This window comes from Dendrobates tinctorius, unplaced genomic scaffold (genome assembly GCF_039654945.1).
Source record: "Dendrobates tinctorius isolate UK_male_01 unplaced genomic scaffold, ASM3965494v1 ptg000231l, whole genome shotgun sequence".
Taxonomy (NCBI): domain Eukaryota; kingdom Metazoa; phylum Chordata; class Amphibia; order Anura; family Dendrobatidae; genus Dendrobates; species Dendrobates tinctorius.
In genome coordinates, this window is record NW_027361898.1 from 9,766,474 (window position 1) to 9,784,157 (window position 17,684).

At 42.2% G+C, this 17,684-nt stretch overlaps 1 protein-coding gene across 2 annotated transcripts in view; it reads left to right on the forward strand.

The window, feature by feature from the left end:
* STARD8 (StAR related lipid transfer domain containing 8) overlaps window positions 1-16,258 on the forward strand; it is a 227,086-nt gene extending 210,828 nt beyond the window's left edge. For both annotated transcript variants that reach the window (XM_073556103.1, XM_073556104.1), the window contains exons 7-14: window positions 740-899; window positions 2,194-2,392; window positions 2,613-2,823; window positions 5,795-5,909; window positions 8,780-9,001; window positions 9,339-9,556; window positions 12,931-13,107; window positions 13,895-16,258. In XM_073556103.1, the coding sequence (XP_073412204.1) occupies window positions 740-899; window positions 2,194-2,392; window positions 2,613-2,823; window positions 5,795-5,909; window positions 8,780-9,001; window positions 9,339-9,556; window positions 12,931-13,107; window positions 13,895-14,012 (1,420 nt within the window). In that variant the 3' untranslated portion in view covers window positions 14,013-16,258. The remainder of the gene's footprint in view (window positions 1-739; window positions 900-2,193; window positions 2,393-2,612; window positions 2,824-5,794; window positions 5,910-8,779; window positions 9,002-9,338; window positions 9,557-12,930; window positions 13,108-13,894) is intronic.
* Window positions 16,259-17,684: the final 1,426 nt, after the last annotated feature.

A 17,684-nucleotide genomic window follows, 5' to 3' on the forward strand; every position in this document is an offset into this window, starting at 1 on the left:
TACACACAACATAATAGGTCATCAGTACAAACCTGCTTCCACATAGCGCCTATATGAATGGATATGTGCTGTTCAGGGCAGATGTAGTGGCTGATTCATCAAGGAGTTTTACAGTGATTTTTCTCACAAATGTTGTGACTTTGTCACATCGGTTCTGGACAGTTTGTAAATATTCTGTTAATTGGGTGAGGTTTAGTCAGAGGGGGCATGTCCAAGCTTGTTTCAAATTAATAATTATGCAACAAAAGTTGCATAAATTTTGACAGACGTACACCAGCCCAGGAATGGAGTATCTTTCTGGTAAAGATGTGCCAAATTCATTAGCGGTGCAGGCCTCTTGTCTCATTTGGCGCATTTTATACTTGTACGCCTTCATCAACACTGGCATACAAAGTGGCTATCTCTATGAATCAGGGCCATATTTTGTCAGCACAAAGCCCTTGATTTCCATCACATTTTGGCTGTAGATGCCTTGTTTCATTGAATGGTCTGTGTGCTCCCTCTAGTGGTGAAATACGGAAGTGTCTGTGCAGTGCTGGACTGTTGTGCGCTAGTGTCCCCCAGCAATACTGTATATGTCTGTACAATTACATATAGTGCTGAATGCAGACTACCCAAGCCCAGGACAGGCTGCTGTCTCATACTGGTGTGATAAGAGTGTTATTTATACTCCTTTACTAATTTTCTAACCTTTTTGGTCAATCCTGTTTTATAATTGTTCTCGATGTATCACTTTTAGGACTGTCCCTAAATTTATGAAAAGAAGTAAGCCTTTGGACTACAGAGGGAGAGTGGTGTTTGGGGTTCCTCCGATAATAAATGTGCAAAGGACGGGTCAACCGCTACCACAATGTATCCAGCAAGCTATGCGCTATATCCGCAGCCAATGTCTGGACCAGGTACAAGCACCATGAATGCTATACGCCTCGCTCATGTCTCAGCAGAAAATCCTGTGCTCTTTGCTCAGTGGCTTAAAAGTTTCATGTTCCTTGATTACATTGTCTCAATCCTGTGCGCAAGACTTCTTCTGTGCTGCCCCCATTCCCTAAGGCTAGGTTCACACTGAGGAGTTATGTGCCCAACCATGGCCAAAGTCTACATGCATGCAGCGGCCCCAATTAATTGAGAAAGGCATTTCATATTCCAGCCTTAATGATGGGTGTGCAGAAATAAGATGCGATAAATTCATTATCAGGCACACTCAACTTAATGATTTTGCTGCATCTTATCAGGTCCTTGCACCTTGCCAGAAATGTTACTCCAGACAGAGACTGGAGTATCCTTTCCTGCACGTGAAATGCCAATTTTGAAGAAGTTGATTGGTGGTTGTTGGCATGTCCAGTGGCAGCTCCTTCCTAGCTTCACCCATTTTGGCGGAGCTGCTTGAAACGTCAAGTCTCGACATCGTTTCAATTTTGCATGTATTGAAAGTGTTTTACCCCTGTTCTCTAGCATAAATATTCTGATGTATCGGTAGCTGTACATTTCTTTGCAATGGCCCTCTGTATAGGAGAGTGAAGTCCACTGTGCTGTCCTATACAGTAAAACAAGGAGTGCACAGGGACACACCGGCCAGACGGAGGCTGGAAGGACATATACTTTTGGCCTCCAAGTGGTGATGGTTACAGTATACATTGGGAAAAGCTCCTGACCCATACTGTAGGCTAGGTGCTCAGACGCAGTGTGGACCTAGCCTTACTGCCACATTCGACTTTCTCCAAACATTTCCAGTTTCAAGTGTACACTGAAAACTAATTTTATTCAAGGAAATCTATGTCACTAGAGAAATGTCTATAGGCTCGTACCTGATCACAATTATCTCTGCTCTATCCTGTCCTCAACGTGCTGAACAGTAGTCTGTACCTTATATCCATGTTGACTCAATATTGGCAAGTGACCAGTCCATTCTGTTATATTTTAAGGGCTAGTCCTTTGGCTAACATTAACACTGTATTATACCTATTGTATTTAGATTGCAAGCTGTTGCAGACAGGAAACTGTCCCCGTTTGTCTCTTAGGTTGTCCATTTATTTTTAGTAGTAGCCTTGTACAATTGTTTTTCCTCAATTGCAAAGTGTTTGGTGTCCTATAGATAAAGGTGATTGTTAATATACAGAACCCCTGTCTGTAGAGGACCTGTATGTCTAGCTGTACCCTGTGCTCCTTGTTCAGCCCCCATTCTCTGTGCCGTAGGTGGGAATCTTCAGGAAGTCTGGGGTGAAGTCTCGTATTCAGGTCCTACGCCAAACCAACGAGTCCTCTCCTGACAATGTAAACTACGTGGGGCAGTCGGCGTACGACGTGGCTGATTTGCTGAAGCAGTACTTCAGAGACCTGCCGGAACCCATTTTTACCAGCAAACTGACCGAAACTTTCCTGCAGATTTACCAGCGTGAGTCTTTAAATTCATTACCACAATTTGAGTCACAAGATGTAAGTTGTAGTGTAGAATGTATGGAATTTTGCTTCTATTAAAGGACATTCGTTATTTTGGCCACTGAAATTCCTTAGAATTCCTCATTCTGTAGATTGTGGTAAATTAGACACCAGATTGTCTACTAGTTAGAAACATAAATTATGCAGATATTTTTTTTTTTCTGCCTCTTCTCCAGATGTGCCCAAAGATCAGACTTTGCGGGCAGTGCAGGCTGCAATTCTACTGATGCCAGATGAGAACAGAGAAGTCTTGCAGACATTACTGTATTTTCTAAGCGACATCTCCTCCGCTCAAGAGAATCAGATGACTCCTGGGAACCTGGCTGTGTGTCTTGCACCTTCTGTTTTTCATCTCAATATTTCCAAGAAGGAGACCACATCTCCTCGGTATGGACCTCTCCACTGATATTTGTGTCTCTTTGCTGTAGCAATGGCTGTTCAAGACTTAGACCTGTGTTGTATCGGGTCATTTGACCTTGGATCTTCTCCAGCCTTAATCCATGTTTAGATGGAGAGCATTTTTATTCTTTATCTTGTTCTCTTCATCAATCCACTACCTTTTAGACTGTATACTGCAGCATAGGATATAAAGAATGGTGGAGAGACTTGTATATACCTGTTTAATTTGTGCCATGTTTGTTTGATCGAATTGTTATTAGTGACATGGATCAGAGACACAGAGCAGTTGTCTTTTGATGTATAGAGCAGAGTCATTGTATCCTATGTGATGTATACAGCAGTTGCAGTGTCTCATGTTATGTATACAGCAGTTGCAGTGTCTCATGTTATGTATACAGCAGTTGCAGTGTCTCATGTTATGTATACAGCAGTTGCAGTGTCTCATGTTATGTATACAGCAGTTGCAGTGTCTCATGTTATGTATACAGCAGTTGCAGTGTCTCATGTTATGTATACAGCAGTTGCAGTGTCTCATGTTATGTATACAGCAGTTGCAGTGTCTCATGTTATGTATACAGCAGTTGCAGTGTCTCATGTTATGTATACAGCAGTTGCAGTGTCTCATGTTATGTATACAGCAGTTGCAGTGTCTCATGTTATGTATACAGCAGTTGCAGTGTCTCATGTTATGTATACAGCAGTTGCAGTGTCTCATGTTATGTATACAGCAGTTGCAGTGTCTCATGTTATGTATACAGCAGTTGCAGTGTCTCATGTTATGTATACAGCAGTTGCAGTGTCTCATGTTATGTATACAGCAGTTGCAGTGTCTCATGTTATGTATACAGCAGTTGCAGTGTCTCATGTTATGTATACAGCAGTTGCAGTGTCTCATGTTATGTATACAGCAGTTGCAGTGTCTCATGTTATGTATACAGCAGTTGCAGTGTCTCATGTTATGTATACAGCAGTTGCAGTGTCTCTTGTTATGTATACAGCAGTTGCAGTGTCTCTTGTTATGTATACAGCAGTTGCAGTGTCTCTTGTTATGTATACAGCAGTTGCAGTGTCTCTTGTTATGTATACAGCAGTTGCAGTGTCTCTTGTTATGTATACAGCAGTTGCAGTGTCTCATAATAATAATAATAATAATAATAATAATAAATTTTATTTTTATAGCGCCGACATATTCCGCAGCACTTTACATTTCAGAGGGGATTTGTACAGACAATAGACATTACAGCATAACAATAATCACATACAGTAGATTATAACAAATAACAAGAGGAGTGAGGGCCCTGCTCGCAAGCTTACAGTCTCATGTTATGTATACAGCAGTTGCAGTGTCTCTTGTTATGTATACAGCAGTTGCAGTGTCTCTTGTGATGTATACAGCAGTTGCAGTGTCTCTTGTGATGTATACAGCAGTTGCAGTGTCTCTTGTGATGTATACAGCAGTTGCAGTGTCTCTTGTGATGTATACAGCAGTTGCAGTGTCTCTTGTGATGTATACAGCAGTTGCAGTGTCTCTTGTGATGTATACAGCAGTTGCAGTGTCTCTTGTGATGTATACAGCAGTTGCAGTGTCTCTTGTGATGTATACAGCAGTTGCAGTGTCTCTTGTGATGTACACAGCAGGTTCATTGAATCTGCTGTATGTACTTCATATAGGATACAAAGTCTTCTATGTAATGTATACAGGAGGCTCAGTGTCTGTGATGCATACAGTAGACTTAGTGTTGTGTATATACATCATATACGATAGACCATCAGTGTTTCCTATGTAATGTATATACAGCAGTCTGAGTATTCTGTGTCATATATATTGGAGAATCTTGGTGTATCCTATGTGATGTAACCACTTATTGAAGATCCTCTATGTCTCATGACGGTGGCCCTTGCATCAGGCCAGAGAATGAATAAAGAGATGGCCTCATGTGGACTTGCTTTAACTGTCTTAGATAGGAACAGTCCTTGAAGGGGATTTTCCACAACATTTTCAAACCTGGTAAGATGTTGGACTTTAAATGAGTATCAAAGTTATGTACTTGCTTATGGATGAAATGTGATGAACCCACCACAGTACTGTGGTCTCTGATGAGGTCAGTGCCGGAGGGCTGCACAATGTCCATTGTTGCAGTGCATTGCTCGTTTCCCATGTGCCGTATTGTAATACATGGGAGACATAGAAATGTTTTGAGTGTGTCTTCTTTTTCTATTATTTCATTTAAAATATTGACCCAAGCCTATTGTTCAGGGATAAAACACCCCTACCCTAATACAGTGTCAGCCACATGTCCCTACGGTCGAACCGCAGCAATGTGTAAAGTAAAGTACATGTGTGGCCCTCCAATATAGCGTTCAGCCATGTTGCCCCATATGCGGTGTTGTGCTCTTGGATATGAGCAGGAGGCAGCATCCCCTCAGTCTTTGCGACAACTTTAGGGATTATTCTGTAAGCGTTGTCGGAGCCATGGGCCACTGGTCTAACGAGTGTTACTGTTGCAAATAAGAGAAATGTTTTTGTTTCATTGTTAAATATTCTTGTACTAAATGATGCCTCCGACATACAAATTGCTGCACGATGTGTTGACTCTATAAATAAAGGTTAATCCAGTATAAAATGGCTTGTAATGTGGCTAATAAGTGACTTTTCCTAGTGTCTGATATGCTGCATACACATTGCTACCGGCGTTATTTGCATTTTTAAAGACCTACTCTGAGCAGAAGGGCTGATTTTGCAGAATATTTTTGTGACCCTGTGGTTAATGCCGCTCTATGGTAGTTGTGCATACCATGTGTTGTGTGTGTGACCTATCTGTTAAGTCATAAAGTTTCTGGCTGGTTACGAAAGACTTATAATATTAGTATAGTGAACGGTAAACCAGGAATAATCATCCTTGGCACGTATACATAAGTAATATATAATTTGGCGGTGCTAATTCTGGGTCGTCTTCAGGATCATACAGAAGAGAGGGGCCTCTGGAAAACCAGATCACAAGGATCTCAGTGAGAACATGGCTGCTACTCAAGGGCTGCTTCATATGATCTCCGAATGCAAGAAGCTGTTTCAGGTCAGTGAGAAGCCATGTTGCTGATATGATAGAAGTGCTTATCCATTAGCTACGGTATAATGGATACAGTGGGTATGGAAAGTATTCAGTATTATCTATTCTATTATTTCTAAACACTGTTTTTCGGTGATTCCTTTGTATCCCCTTTCATACTGCACCCACACACAGAAATGATACACCATTTGAAAGGTAAACTTGCCCCCTTCAGCAAAAAAATAGCCAAACAAGCCACACATCCATGATTTGATCACAAAATACAGTTTAAACATTAATTTTCATAAACCTGCAGTAAGGAAAAATTACCTGCAGGTGGCACCACAGTACCCCAAAGCACACTACCAACACATTTGTAAACATGCACTGCTTTTTTTGCTGATTACTTCGCCCCACACACACGATACACCATTTGAAAGGTAAACTTGCTCCCTTCAGCAAGAAAACAGCTAAACAAACCATACATTCACGATTTTATCACAAAATACAGTTTAAACATTCATTTTCATAAACCTACAGAAAGACATAATGACCTGCAGGTGGCACCTGAACCGGAAAACATTTTTTGGCCTCTACTTATCAAAACAATTTATTGTATTACCAATCTACATATATAAATACCTGTCTGTGTTCATCAGCTCATGAAATACATTTACATTTGACCAGCTTGCTTTTTCTGAAATTGCCGAATGAAAAATGTAAAGGGGTCTGAATACTTTCTGTACCCACTGTATGTCTGTATTGTGTCACTCTACACAGATCACATTCCCTTCAGAAGAGACATTTCTTATGACTGCTGATAATGACAGGCTTGCATATGGAGCTGGCTTTTGGAAAACATGGCAGCATCAGGACACTGCGAGCCTTAAGTTGTCTTTGTCGTAGACCCTTACCAATTCTGTCCAGTGGGTGTAACAATGGTATGACTTTTAGGGACCCCTTCAAGACCTAGAAAAAGTGGCACACTATCTGTACTTCCTAATCTATTGTTCTGCAGAACAGTGTAGGGATGCTTGGAGGACTGTGTGCCTCACCAAAAATCCTTCAGGCCCTCAGTTCATGCCCAAGATGGTTAGCTGCTTCTGCTCCAACCTCCTGTGCTGTTATGGAGCTAATGGAGGCGATCTCCTACTATAACTGGTCCCACCTAGGCATGTCTGCCTTGTTGCATCAGCCTCTTGTATGCTGCTGCCATGACTCTTCAAGGGGCAGTAGTTTCTCCTATCCCAAACTGTTTTTCAGGAATTTCTCCCAACCACACATGGTTGTACAGCTTGTGCACCAACCACGCTGACTTTCCTGACATTTCAGTTAAACCCCCAAGTCCATAACACGGGTTATCTCCATTTCATTAAAACCACTTCAACTTGTGTCTACAGCACACAGTCAATGTGGACGGAAACTAAAAATGCTTTTTGGTCTCTGACCCCTTGTTGTCAATGGCTCTGTATAGAAGTTACTACAATCTCTGTCCCACCCGCGCAGTGTCCTACCTGTACGCACACTTGTTGAAGCATCCTCCAATCATAGCACAGACTTCCTCATGATCAGACTACCTTGTTTTTTTTTTTTAATTAAAGTAATTTTTATTGAAATTTTCAATACAAAAAGGAAAAAACAAAGAAGAAAACAACAACCCGCAATAGAGCTACATACGCCTCTAACCCCCCTCCCCCCTTCCCCCCAGTTTACAATCCCAATGCAAACAATATTTTAATGGTAAAATGGTATAGCTGATTACATATAGTGCCACTCCCAAAATTGTTACAATAGTACAAAGGAAGATAACAACAGGTTAATATAAGTCTCTCAATTAAAGAGCTACATATCTAAAGTCTCCTTATTGTAAGCCAAATCAAATTACGGTATAATGTAATAATCTGTCGGAGTCACATCTTTTTCCAACTTTATATCGTCGTATCAGGATAGACCCAACCTGAACCTGGTCAGCTCTTTCGACGCAAGACATCGGAGTCCCTTGTTGACCTTTGACCAGGTCACTGGGCATCTTGTCCTTGGAAGTATGTAAACTATTGTCCTCAGTTAAGGGGGTTTTGTGACGTTATAGTGATATTGCAGCGATATCGCTATGTATGATACTTTACCTCTGACCGGCTCCCCCGCTGGTTATCGCTGATCGTGCGAGATCGGCCGGCTCCATTTCTCGTCGGGCGCTTCCTGTGGCGCCGATGAGCGACGTATGGAGGCGGGCGGGAGGACGTCAGGATCGCCGCGTCTGAAAGGTAATTATCGTCCACTGCATCGCTGCTGCATCGCTGTGAGATCTGCCTGTGTGGCAGCTCACTAGCGATCATTTAGCGATGCACCAGCGGTCCTGACTGGGTCGTATCGTGGTCGGGATCGCTGGTGCATCGCTAAATGTAAAAGGGCCTTTACTGACTATGCCCAGGCCCTGACAGTCTCACAAAGTCTTTCTGTTTCTCGTACGGTTGCTATAGACATATTTATACAAAGTGCGATCACACTTTTATATGGATATGCTTCAGTCCTCTCTACCGACCATGTGGCACAATGCCAAAATCACCCTAATGTGAGAAGGTGGGCTTGAAGGTAATGGCTCCTTCTAACGGACACCTTGTCCTGCAGAATGGCCACTAGGAACGCTGCGAGGGCGCTATTTCCCTGCTCCTACTGCATCCACCAGGCCGTATCTGCGGGGCAACATATTCAATATCAGTTTATCATTAGTACACAGTAGATTCCGCCATTAATAAGGGTCTTTACTAAAAGCCACATTTGGCGTGTAGCATTGTTATACAGTAAAGTACTTCATATTACTGCAGCCTTGTACGTGGAGTACAGCTTACCATGAACTACAAGAATAACATTACCGGTATGTTCTGTGTGCTCTACAGATCCCCCATGATATGATGCTTCAGTCCCGAAATTCCTATTTAGCTGCTGATACCAATCCACTGTCACTGGAAGATCTCTGTGTAGGTTCGTCAGGCGAGGCGCGAGATTTCTCTTCAGTTTTGGACAGCAGCATACAAGCTCTCCTCCATGAATCCGCAGAGCGTTTTAAAGGCTGGATAAGCATGTCTGGTCCAGAGAACACAGAGCTGTCATGTAAGAAGGTGAGATCCTCTTTTCCTCGTACCATATACTAATATGCCACAAACAGGAAGTTGATACTACCAACCATTCCCATTTTATTTAGGTGTATCCATATACGGTACATGGCCCACCCTGTATAATGTAGACAACTTGAATCTGCCAAGGTGGTTCTTTATTCTAGGTAATAGAATGAGCCAAAAGTGAGTTCCTCCTTATATACTGTCCATATTCTCTTACAGGGTGTATGGACAGGTGTTGTCACAAATGTTACTCAGTATTTTTTTTTTTTAAATGTCCAAGGAAGCAGACCACGGTGCCATTCAAAAATTGTAATAGAGTTATCACTTTTGTTTGTAGGTTGGTGATGGAAATCCCTTGCGTTTATGGAAAGTTTCAGCAGAAGTGGAGGCTCCTCCAAGCTCATTACTTCATCGGGTTTTACGGGAGCGTCACCTATGGGATGATGATCTCCTACAAGGGAGAGTGGTAGAGTCCTTGGATCAGAACACAGATCTCTTCCATTATGTGACAGACAGCATGGCACCACATCCACGTCGGCAATTCTTAGTACTACGGTATGTTCTACCTGGAGGATTTTGAAGGATTGTCCTTAATCTCTCGATGTAATACTACTCTAACAGCTGTCCTCTCTTGGTCATGCACATGCAGTTTTTTTTCCTTCTACGTACACTCACTGGCCACTTTATTAGGTACACCTGTCCAACTGTGTGTTAAGACTTAATTTCTAATCAGCCAATCACATGGCGGCAACTCAGTGCATTTAGGCATGTAGACATGGTCAAGACAATCTCCTGCAGTTCAAACCGAGCATCAGTATGGGGAAGAAAGGTGATTTGAGTGCCTTTGAACGTGGCATGATTGTTGGTGCCAGAAGGGCTGGTCTGAGTATTTCAGAAACTGCTGATCTACTGGGATTTTCACGCACAACCATCTCTAGGGTTTACAGAGAATGGTCCGAAAAAGAAAAAAAATCCAGTGAGCGGCAGTTCTGTGGGCGGAAATGCCTTGTTGAGGTCAGAGGAGAATGGGCATACTGGTTCGAGCTGATAGAAAGGCAACAGTGACTCAAATTGCCACCCGTTACAACCAAGGTAGGTAGAAGAGCATCTCTGAACGCACAGTGCGTCGAACTTTGAGGCAGATGGGCTACAGCAGCAGAAGACCACACTGGGTACCACTCCTCTCAGCTAAGAACAGGAAACTGAGGCTACAATTTGCACAAGCTCATCGAAATTGGACAGTAGAAGATTGGAAAAACGTTGCCTGGTCTGATGAGTCTCGATTTCTGCTGCGACATTCGGATGGTAGGGTCAGAATTTGGCGTAAACAACATGAAAGCATGGATCCATCCAGCCTTGTATCAACGGTTCAGGCTGGTGGTGGTGGTGTCATGGTGTGGGGAATTTTTTCTTGGCACTCTTTGGGCCCCTTGGTACCAATTGAGCATCGTTGCAACGCCACAGCCTACCTGAGTATTGTTGCTGACCATGTCCATCCCTTTATGACCACAATGTACCCAACATCTGATGGCTACTTTCAGCAGGATAATGCGCCATGTCATAAAGCTCGAATCATCTCAGATTGGTTTCTTGAACATGACAATGAGTTCACTGTACTCAAATGGCCTCCTCAGTCACCAGATCTCAATCCAATAGAGCATCTTTGGGATGTGGTGGAACGGGAGATTCGCATCAGGGATGTGCAGCCGACAAATCTGCGCCAACTGTGTGATGCCATCATGTCAATATGGTCCAAAATCTCTGAGGAATGCTTCCAGCACCTTGTTGAATCACTGCCACGAAGAATTGAGGCAGTTCTGAAGGCAAAAGGGGGTCCAACCCGTTACTAGCATGGTGTACCTAATAAAGTGGCCAGTGAGTGTATAGTAGAAATGCTACAACATACTATTTGTGTAGTACATGATGATCTTACAGCTGCACAGTCGCTCCGTGGTTTAGGCGGTTGCCTTGCAGCATTGGGGTCCTGGGTTCATGTTCTCCCCATGTATTCTTGGGTTTTCTTCAGGAAATCCTGCTCTATGATGGATATATTATGCCATATAAAAGTTTGGACACCCTTGGTCAAAATTACTGTTATTGTGAGCAGTTAAGCAAGTTGAAAATAAAATGATCTCTAAAAAGTCAAAAGTTAAAGATGACACCTTTCCTTTGTATTTTGGGCAAAAAATATATATTCTCATTTTTTACATTTTAAAAATTACACAAAGGAAAATGGGTCAATGCAAAAGTTTGGGCACCCTGCATGGTTAGTACCTAGTAGTACCCCGTTTTGCAAGTATCACAGCTTGTAAACGCTTTTTTGTAGCCAGCCCAGTGTCTTTCAATTACTGTTTCAGGGATTTTCATCCATTCTTCCATGGAAAATTCTTACAGTTCTGTGAGATTCCAGGGTTGTTTTCCTTGCACTGCTTTTTTGAGGTCTAGCCACAAATTTTCAGTGATGTTCAGATCTGGGGCCATTGTAAATCCTTCAATTTGTTCCTTTTGAAGTAGTCTATTCTGGATTTTAACGAGTGTTTAGAATCATTATCCATTTGTAGACGACATCCTCTTTTAATCTTCAGCTTTTTTACAGATGGTGTTATGTTTGCACCCAGAGTTTGTTGAAATTTCAAAGAATCTATTCTTCCCTCTACCCATGAATTGTTCCCTGTGCCATTGGCTGCAACACAACCCCAAAGCATGATTGATCCACCCCTCTGCTTAATGGTTGGATGCAGGAGAGATTTTATTCTGATGATTTTTCTATGAAGGCTATATATGTGCAGGTGTCTCTGAATGGTAGAAGAATGTACCACAACTCCAGAGTCTGCTAAATCTTTCTGAAGGTCTTTTGCAGTCAAGCGGAGGTTCTGATTTGCCTCTCTAGCAATCCAACCAGCGGCTCTCACTGAAATTTTGCTTGGTCTTCCAGACCTTAACTTGACCAACACTGTTCCTGTTAACTGCCATTTCTTAATTACATTTTGAACTGAGGAAAGGGCAACTTGAAAACGCTTTGCTTTCTTCTTATAGCCATCGCCTTTTTTGGCGGCCTCCACCATTCTCATTTTCAGAGTGCTAGGCAGCTGCCTAGAAGAACTCATGGCTGCCTTTTTGCCACAAGGTTAGAGGGAGGCTGGTTTTTTATAAAGTTAGGAAATGCCAGATGATGCAGATTTCCCAACGATGACGGTGAACAAGCCATAACCCTAACAGGCTAATTAAGGTCTGAAACTTTGGTCAAAGTTATCTGCGCAGTCAAATCTTCAAAGGTGCCCAAACTTTTGCATCAGCTCATTTTCCTTTTTGTAATTTTTAAAATGTAGAAAATGACTATATATATATATATATATATATATATATATATATATATATATATATATATATATATATATAATTTTTTTTTTTTTTTTTTGCCTGAAATACAAAGAAAATGTGTCATCTTTAACTTTAGGCCTTCTAGGGATCATTTCATCTTCACAATAACAGTAATTTTGACCAGGGGTGCCCAAACATTTACATGCCCCTGTATGTTGGATAAATAAAAAGTTATGGGTTTTGGAAGAAGGGGAGGAAAAACACGTGCAGTATTTTTGCAAGAACTGTAAGATCTTGGAGAGCCTACTGGGCTTCCCCATTTGCCAATATTACTTTACACATAGACATATGATCCTAGAGCTAGACTTTGCCAGGAGGGTACGGTCTGCAGCTTTTAGTACTAATTGAAAGACTCTTCAGTGTGTCTGTGGGCACCATTCCTGTAGGAAAGTGCTCTGCCACTAGAATCATTCTGTATTTTAAAGTTGTCCTTGAAAACAAAGTCTTGGTCTTGAACTTAAAAAGTGCAAAAAGCTTCAAGGAAACACAATTTACTGTTTGTTTTAATCAATTGATTATTTCTACTTTGGATTATTTGTGACATACAGGAAATGGCGAACAGACCTGCCCAGAGGAGGGTGTGTGTTGGTGTCTACTTCTTTGGACCATGCTACTGGCCAGTTGGATGAAGGTGTCCAGGCTGTAATCCTAAGCTCTCAGTACCTCATGGAGCCTTGTGGAATGGGCCGGTCTAAGTTAACCTATATCTGCAGAGCTGATCTGAGGTAAAGTGGGGTTACACCTAATATCAAACATGATGCATAATAAAAACCTTTAAAGGGGCTATCCAGCTTAATCAATGCAGGACCTTAATTAAGATAAAAACCGTGTATACTCGCCGCCTGCACGGGTGCCCTTCCAGCGATGTTGGCCAACCTATACATCCACTGAAGCCTGGTTGCTATTGGTCAAAGGGCGAAGGGACTATCCTCATGCCATACTGTCCTGTTAGGGGCTGTCCGCTTCTGACAATCCATACTTGTTACTAGAAGGATATGACCTGGCTTTGCATCACTCTGTTTGCTTTAACTATTCGTGCATGCAGTTTGCTGTTGGCATGAAGCCAACATATCTGAGTTGTTACAAGCAGAAATGTTATGTCTCGTGGTGTCCTGAAGAGATTTCTGTTTATATTTGCTTTTGTATGCTGCCTGTAACCCAATCTAGAACCTTCAAAAGCACCTGACTTGCCTATGTTGTAAATTTTGTGCTGATTGGTTCTGTCATTTGGCCGTGCAGAAATAACAAAAATTCATTTTTATATGTATAAAGATCCGATAGCCGGTCACCGGTGAATGGGACGGGGACAGATGGGAGTCTTAAGTGCAATGTTTTGTGCCATGCTGGCTAACAGAAGAGCTGATCTGTCACCAAACTAGTCTGCCCTCAAACCGGGCAACATAGAATGAGGACAGATCTCCTGACACAGATGAAGCCTCTAATTTGCACAGTCCTTAGCAATGACGTGATGTGAGAATCTTGGTGTTTATCATCATCTTTTTCTGCTTGCAGGGGGCGTTCTCCTGACTGGTACAACAAGGTATTTGGACATCTCTGTGCAATGGAGGTAGTCCGAATTCGTAATTCATTTCCTCCTCTTAGTCCTGGTGGGCCAGAAACCAAGCTCTAAATACAAGAAAGTCTGAATGACCATATTGTCAGAAGCCACTGTATGGGAGAATCTTTCACCAGAGCTTTGATGTGGACATTTCTGCCAACGTATGAGGCGATGCAACAGGAGAGTCTTTTTGCCTCCACCTACAGTGCTTGAAATGATGTGGTCCACATAACAGTGGTTTCAAGAGCATAGGTTGCGGACAATGGCATCACTCATCCTTGGGTTGGTTGCTTGGCATGCAATCCGTAGCTACAGAGGATGAAAAATGACTCTTTGCCGCCCTCTTGGGTGGGCAGCAATGTGCAAGACACTATTGGAAAAGTATTCTTGCGCTGCTACTTAAGAAGACGATAAGAATGATCAGTATTGTGTATTTTTGTCTTTATGTACGTTCTGTGACTCGGTGATGCCAGTAAGCAGGGTTTGGTATGTGTAGGCTGAATTATTGGCCATCGGGTGTGAATGTCCAGATGTGACTGGGGTGCAGAGCTTTGTATGAAGGTGGTGTGATGAATGTGATGTAACTGGTTTCATCTATTTATACCTGCTTCAGAGTAGAACTGGACTTTTTAGCACATAACATGAACCTGTCTGTCCGGTTTCGTCATTCCGTTAGAACAGCAGGTTTGCAACATGGATTAATGTACAACATACCGACTGCCAAAATGATCCTAGGGATTATTAGATCAGCTGTGGAAACCTTTTCTGACAAGGCATTGCGGTTTACTAGAAGTTATCGTGGTGTCATACTATTATATGACCTATCCAGCTTTAGGTAGGTTCCAAAGAGAACAAATGTAGGAGCCCTTGCAGAAAAGGTGACTTATGTAGCGAGGACTCGGTGGCAATCCTTTGTTGTGCTGCCCAGCGATCCTTGTGGCATTACCACTCTAGCACCTTGACAACTGCCCCTGTTAGCTGTGCTATGGGCGCAGAGCTATGACTGACCCTTCCCTGGTGGTGTCTGCCCTATGGATGTGTGACTGGAGTGGGCTCTACTCTTCATATCACAAACAGCAGACTTGTCTGCTGTTTGTGTTGTGCTGAATCTATGGAGGATCACTGTTGTCGTTTTACCTTTACTGGGACCAGACAATGGTACAATTGCAAATTTTACAAAGTTGCTTGAGTAGTTCAGTCGACATGGTCATTATCCATGTCATTCTATTTTCTCATATCCTTGTCCTGGCATGTCCTGTTTAGTAATTACATGTATTCCTCATTAAAGGGAACCTGTCAGCTGCACTAACCCCCAAAATCGCCACCATGGCTCTACTGTACCCTACTTCTGCACTATAACTACCACCTTCTTTTGGCTTTGAGATCTCTCTATAATTTCAAAATCAAGTTTTATTTTGTGTTTGCGCAATATAAATGTCTAAGGACTTGTCCAGCAGGGCACTGATGTTCCCGGACTAGTCCTGGTTCCCATCTGGTTTGCATACCCCTCTGTGCATGATTTCCTTATTTTGCATGAGCGATGTTTCCATGGCCTCCTTGCATGTGAGCAATGAGGTGCACTATCGCCCTCATAGAGAGCAATGATGCCGGGTGCACGCTCCCCAGCTTCACCAGCACCCTGCGCATGCCCAGGGAGTCAGGCTGTCTCATGAGATTTGGCAATAGCCGATATATCCTTATAAACATCAGTTTTGCAGCCTCTTTTCATAACGTGCTGTGCCCTTCATTACTCCTTGTGGAAAGGCATGACTTTATCTCTACTCTTTATCACACGTAAGCCCATGCCCTATTAGTAAGATAAATGGTAATCCCCAGTGTACAATTTATACATTTGTGATAATACATACATTTACTATAGGGACATAACAGGAGAGCTGACAGGACCTTTTCAAATATCATGATTCAGATTAAAAATTAAGTAAGCCTTCACTATATCCTTGTCTAATCCAGGGTCCCCAAGGTCTGAGCAGTGGCCATCTCTTCTGGGCAGGCCTGGTTTGCTAACCTTGCCCCTACAGTAGAGAAGAAGCGGGGGCACATTTCATGTGTTTGTCACTTAATTTCCCGACTCTGGGAATCTTTCCATAGCAGTCTCTACGTAGGACAGTGTCTAAAGATAATTGTTATATATGTACAGGTAAATTTTATAATATATTATTTTTTTCTACTGTTCCGTCATCATATGACTGTGCCAGGTTCAACCATTTCCATTCAGTGTTTCTATTTAAGGGAAGTATTTGTAATATAATTTTTGCTTTTATTCAAAGAAACTATAATAAAATCTACTAAATAATTTATATTCATGTTTCTGTCTGTATCATTATGAAATGAGGTTCCAGCAATGGATAAATGAACAAGGAAACAGCAAGGTGGCCAGAAATGTGAGTTGTGTTCTATTGATGTTCCTCATAGCTATGCTGCATGTAAAGGGGCTCCCACTACTGTAATGTATAATAATTAGATCTGTCTCTTTAAGCAAGCCAGACTTATGGGACTTGGGGGGTGGAGATAAGAAGGATGAGAAGGGAAGTTTCACTTTCACTTCTGTGTAGCATGGGAATGCAACTGTTATGCTGTGTGCTGGAGGACGAAGAAAAAAACATATCTAAAGTTTAATACCTTGAATTCTTCATAACGTGTGGTTATTACAACTGGCGACGAGGATGGGATATAATCACCTACTGCTGTGAGTACGGACTATATTTTACCGCTTCACACGCCAGCACCACTGAGAGACTATCATGGCTGACTACTTGCACACATTCCCACAATTTGATATGACTGATGTCATTAATCTCTCCCATAACTGGAGAAAATGGCTAAACAGATTTGAGAATTTCCTAGAAGCCATGGACATAAAGGAGGAGAAAAGAAAGAGAGCTTTGCTCCTGCATTGTGCAGGCACAGGAGTCTATGACATATACAGTACGTTACCTGCAGCAGAAACGGACACATACAACAACTGCACTAAAGCTCTCACTGGCTACTTCAACCCTAAACAGAACATCAGATATGAAAGATATAAATTCAGGATTGCCAAGCAGCTTCCAGAAGAGTCCATAGACACTTATGTCACATGGCTGAAAGAGTTAGCACATGGATGTGCCTTTACAGATGTAGATGATAAAATCCTAACTCAAATAATTGTCACCTGCTCGTCTAATAACCTAAGGCGTAAGGCTCTGCAGCAGGATATCTCTCTACATGATTTGCTCAAAATGGCCCGTGCTATAGAAATAGCAGATCATCAGGCTACCGTAATGGAGAAAGGGGATAAATTACATGTGCATAATCTCAAACAGAAAAATTTACCAGACAAACAAGCCCAGAAACAGAAGAAATGTTATAGATGTGGACAGGATTTCCCTCACCACCAGAACAAATGTCCAGCTATGGGACAAACCTGCAGTAAATGTGGAAAAGGGAATCATTTTGCAGCTGTTTGCAAATCGGCGCACTACAAGCCTCCGCTGCCTATGACAAAATCTGCAGAGGTAAAAGTGATAAATCAGGACACAGAAGAAATGTCTGCGACTGAGAACTATGTGTTCACTACCTCTGTCACTGGTTCAGTACAGTCTCCCTGTGTTACACTCTCAATCTGCAACACTGACATTGCCTTTACAATAGATACAGGAGCTTCAGTGGATATCATAGATGGCACTACATATGAACAATTGAAAACAAGGCCAGTCTTACAATAAGTGCAGACTAAAATCTTTC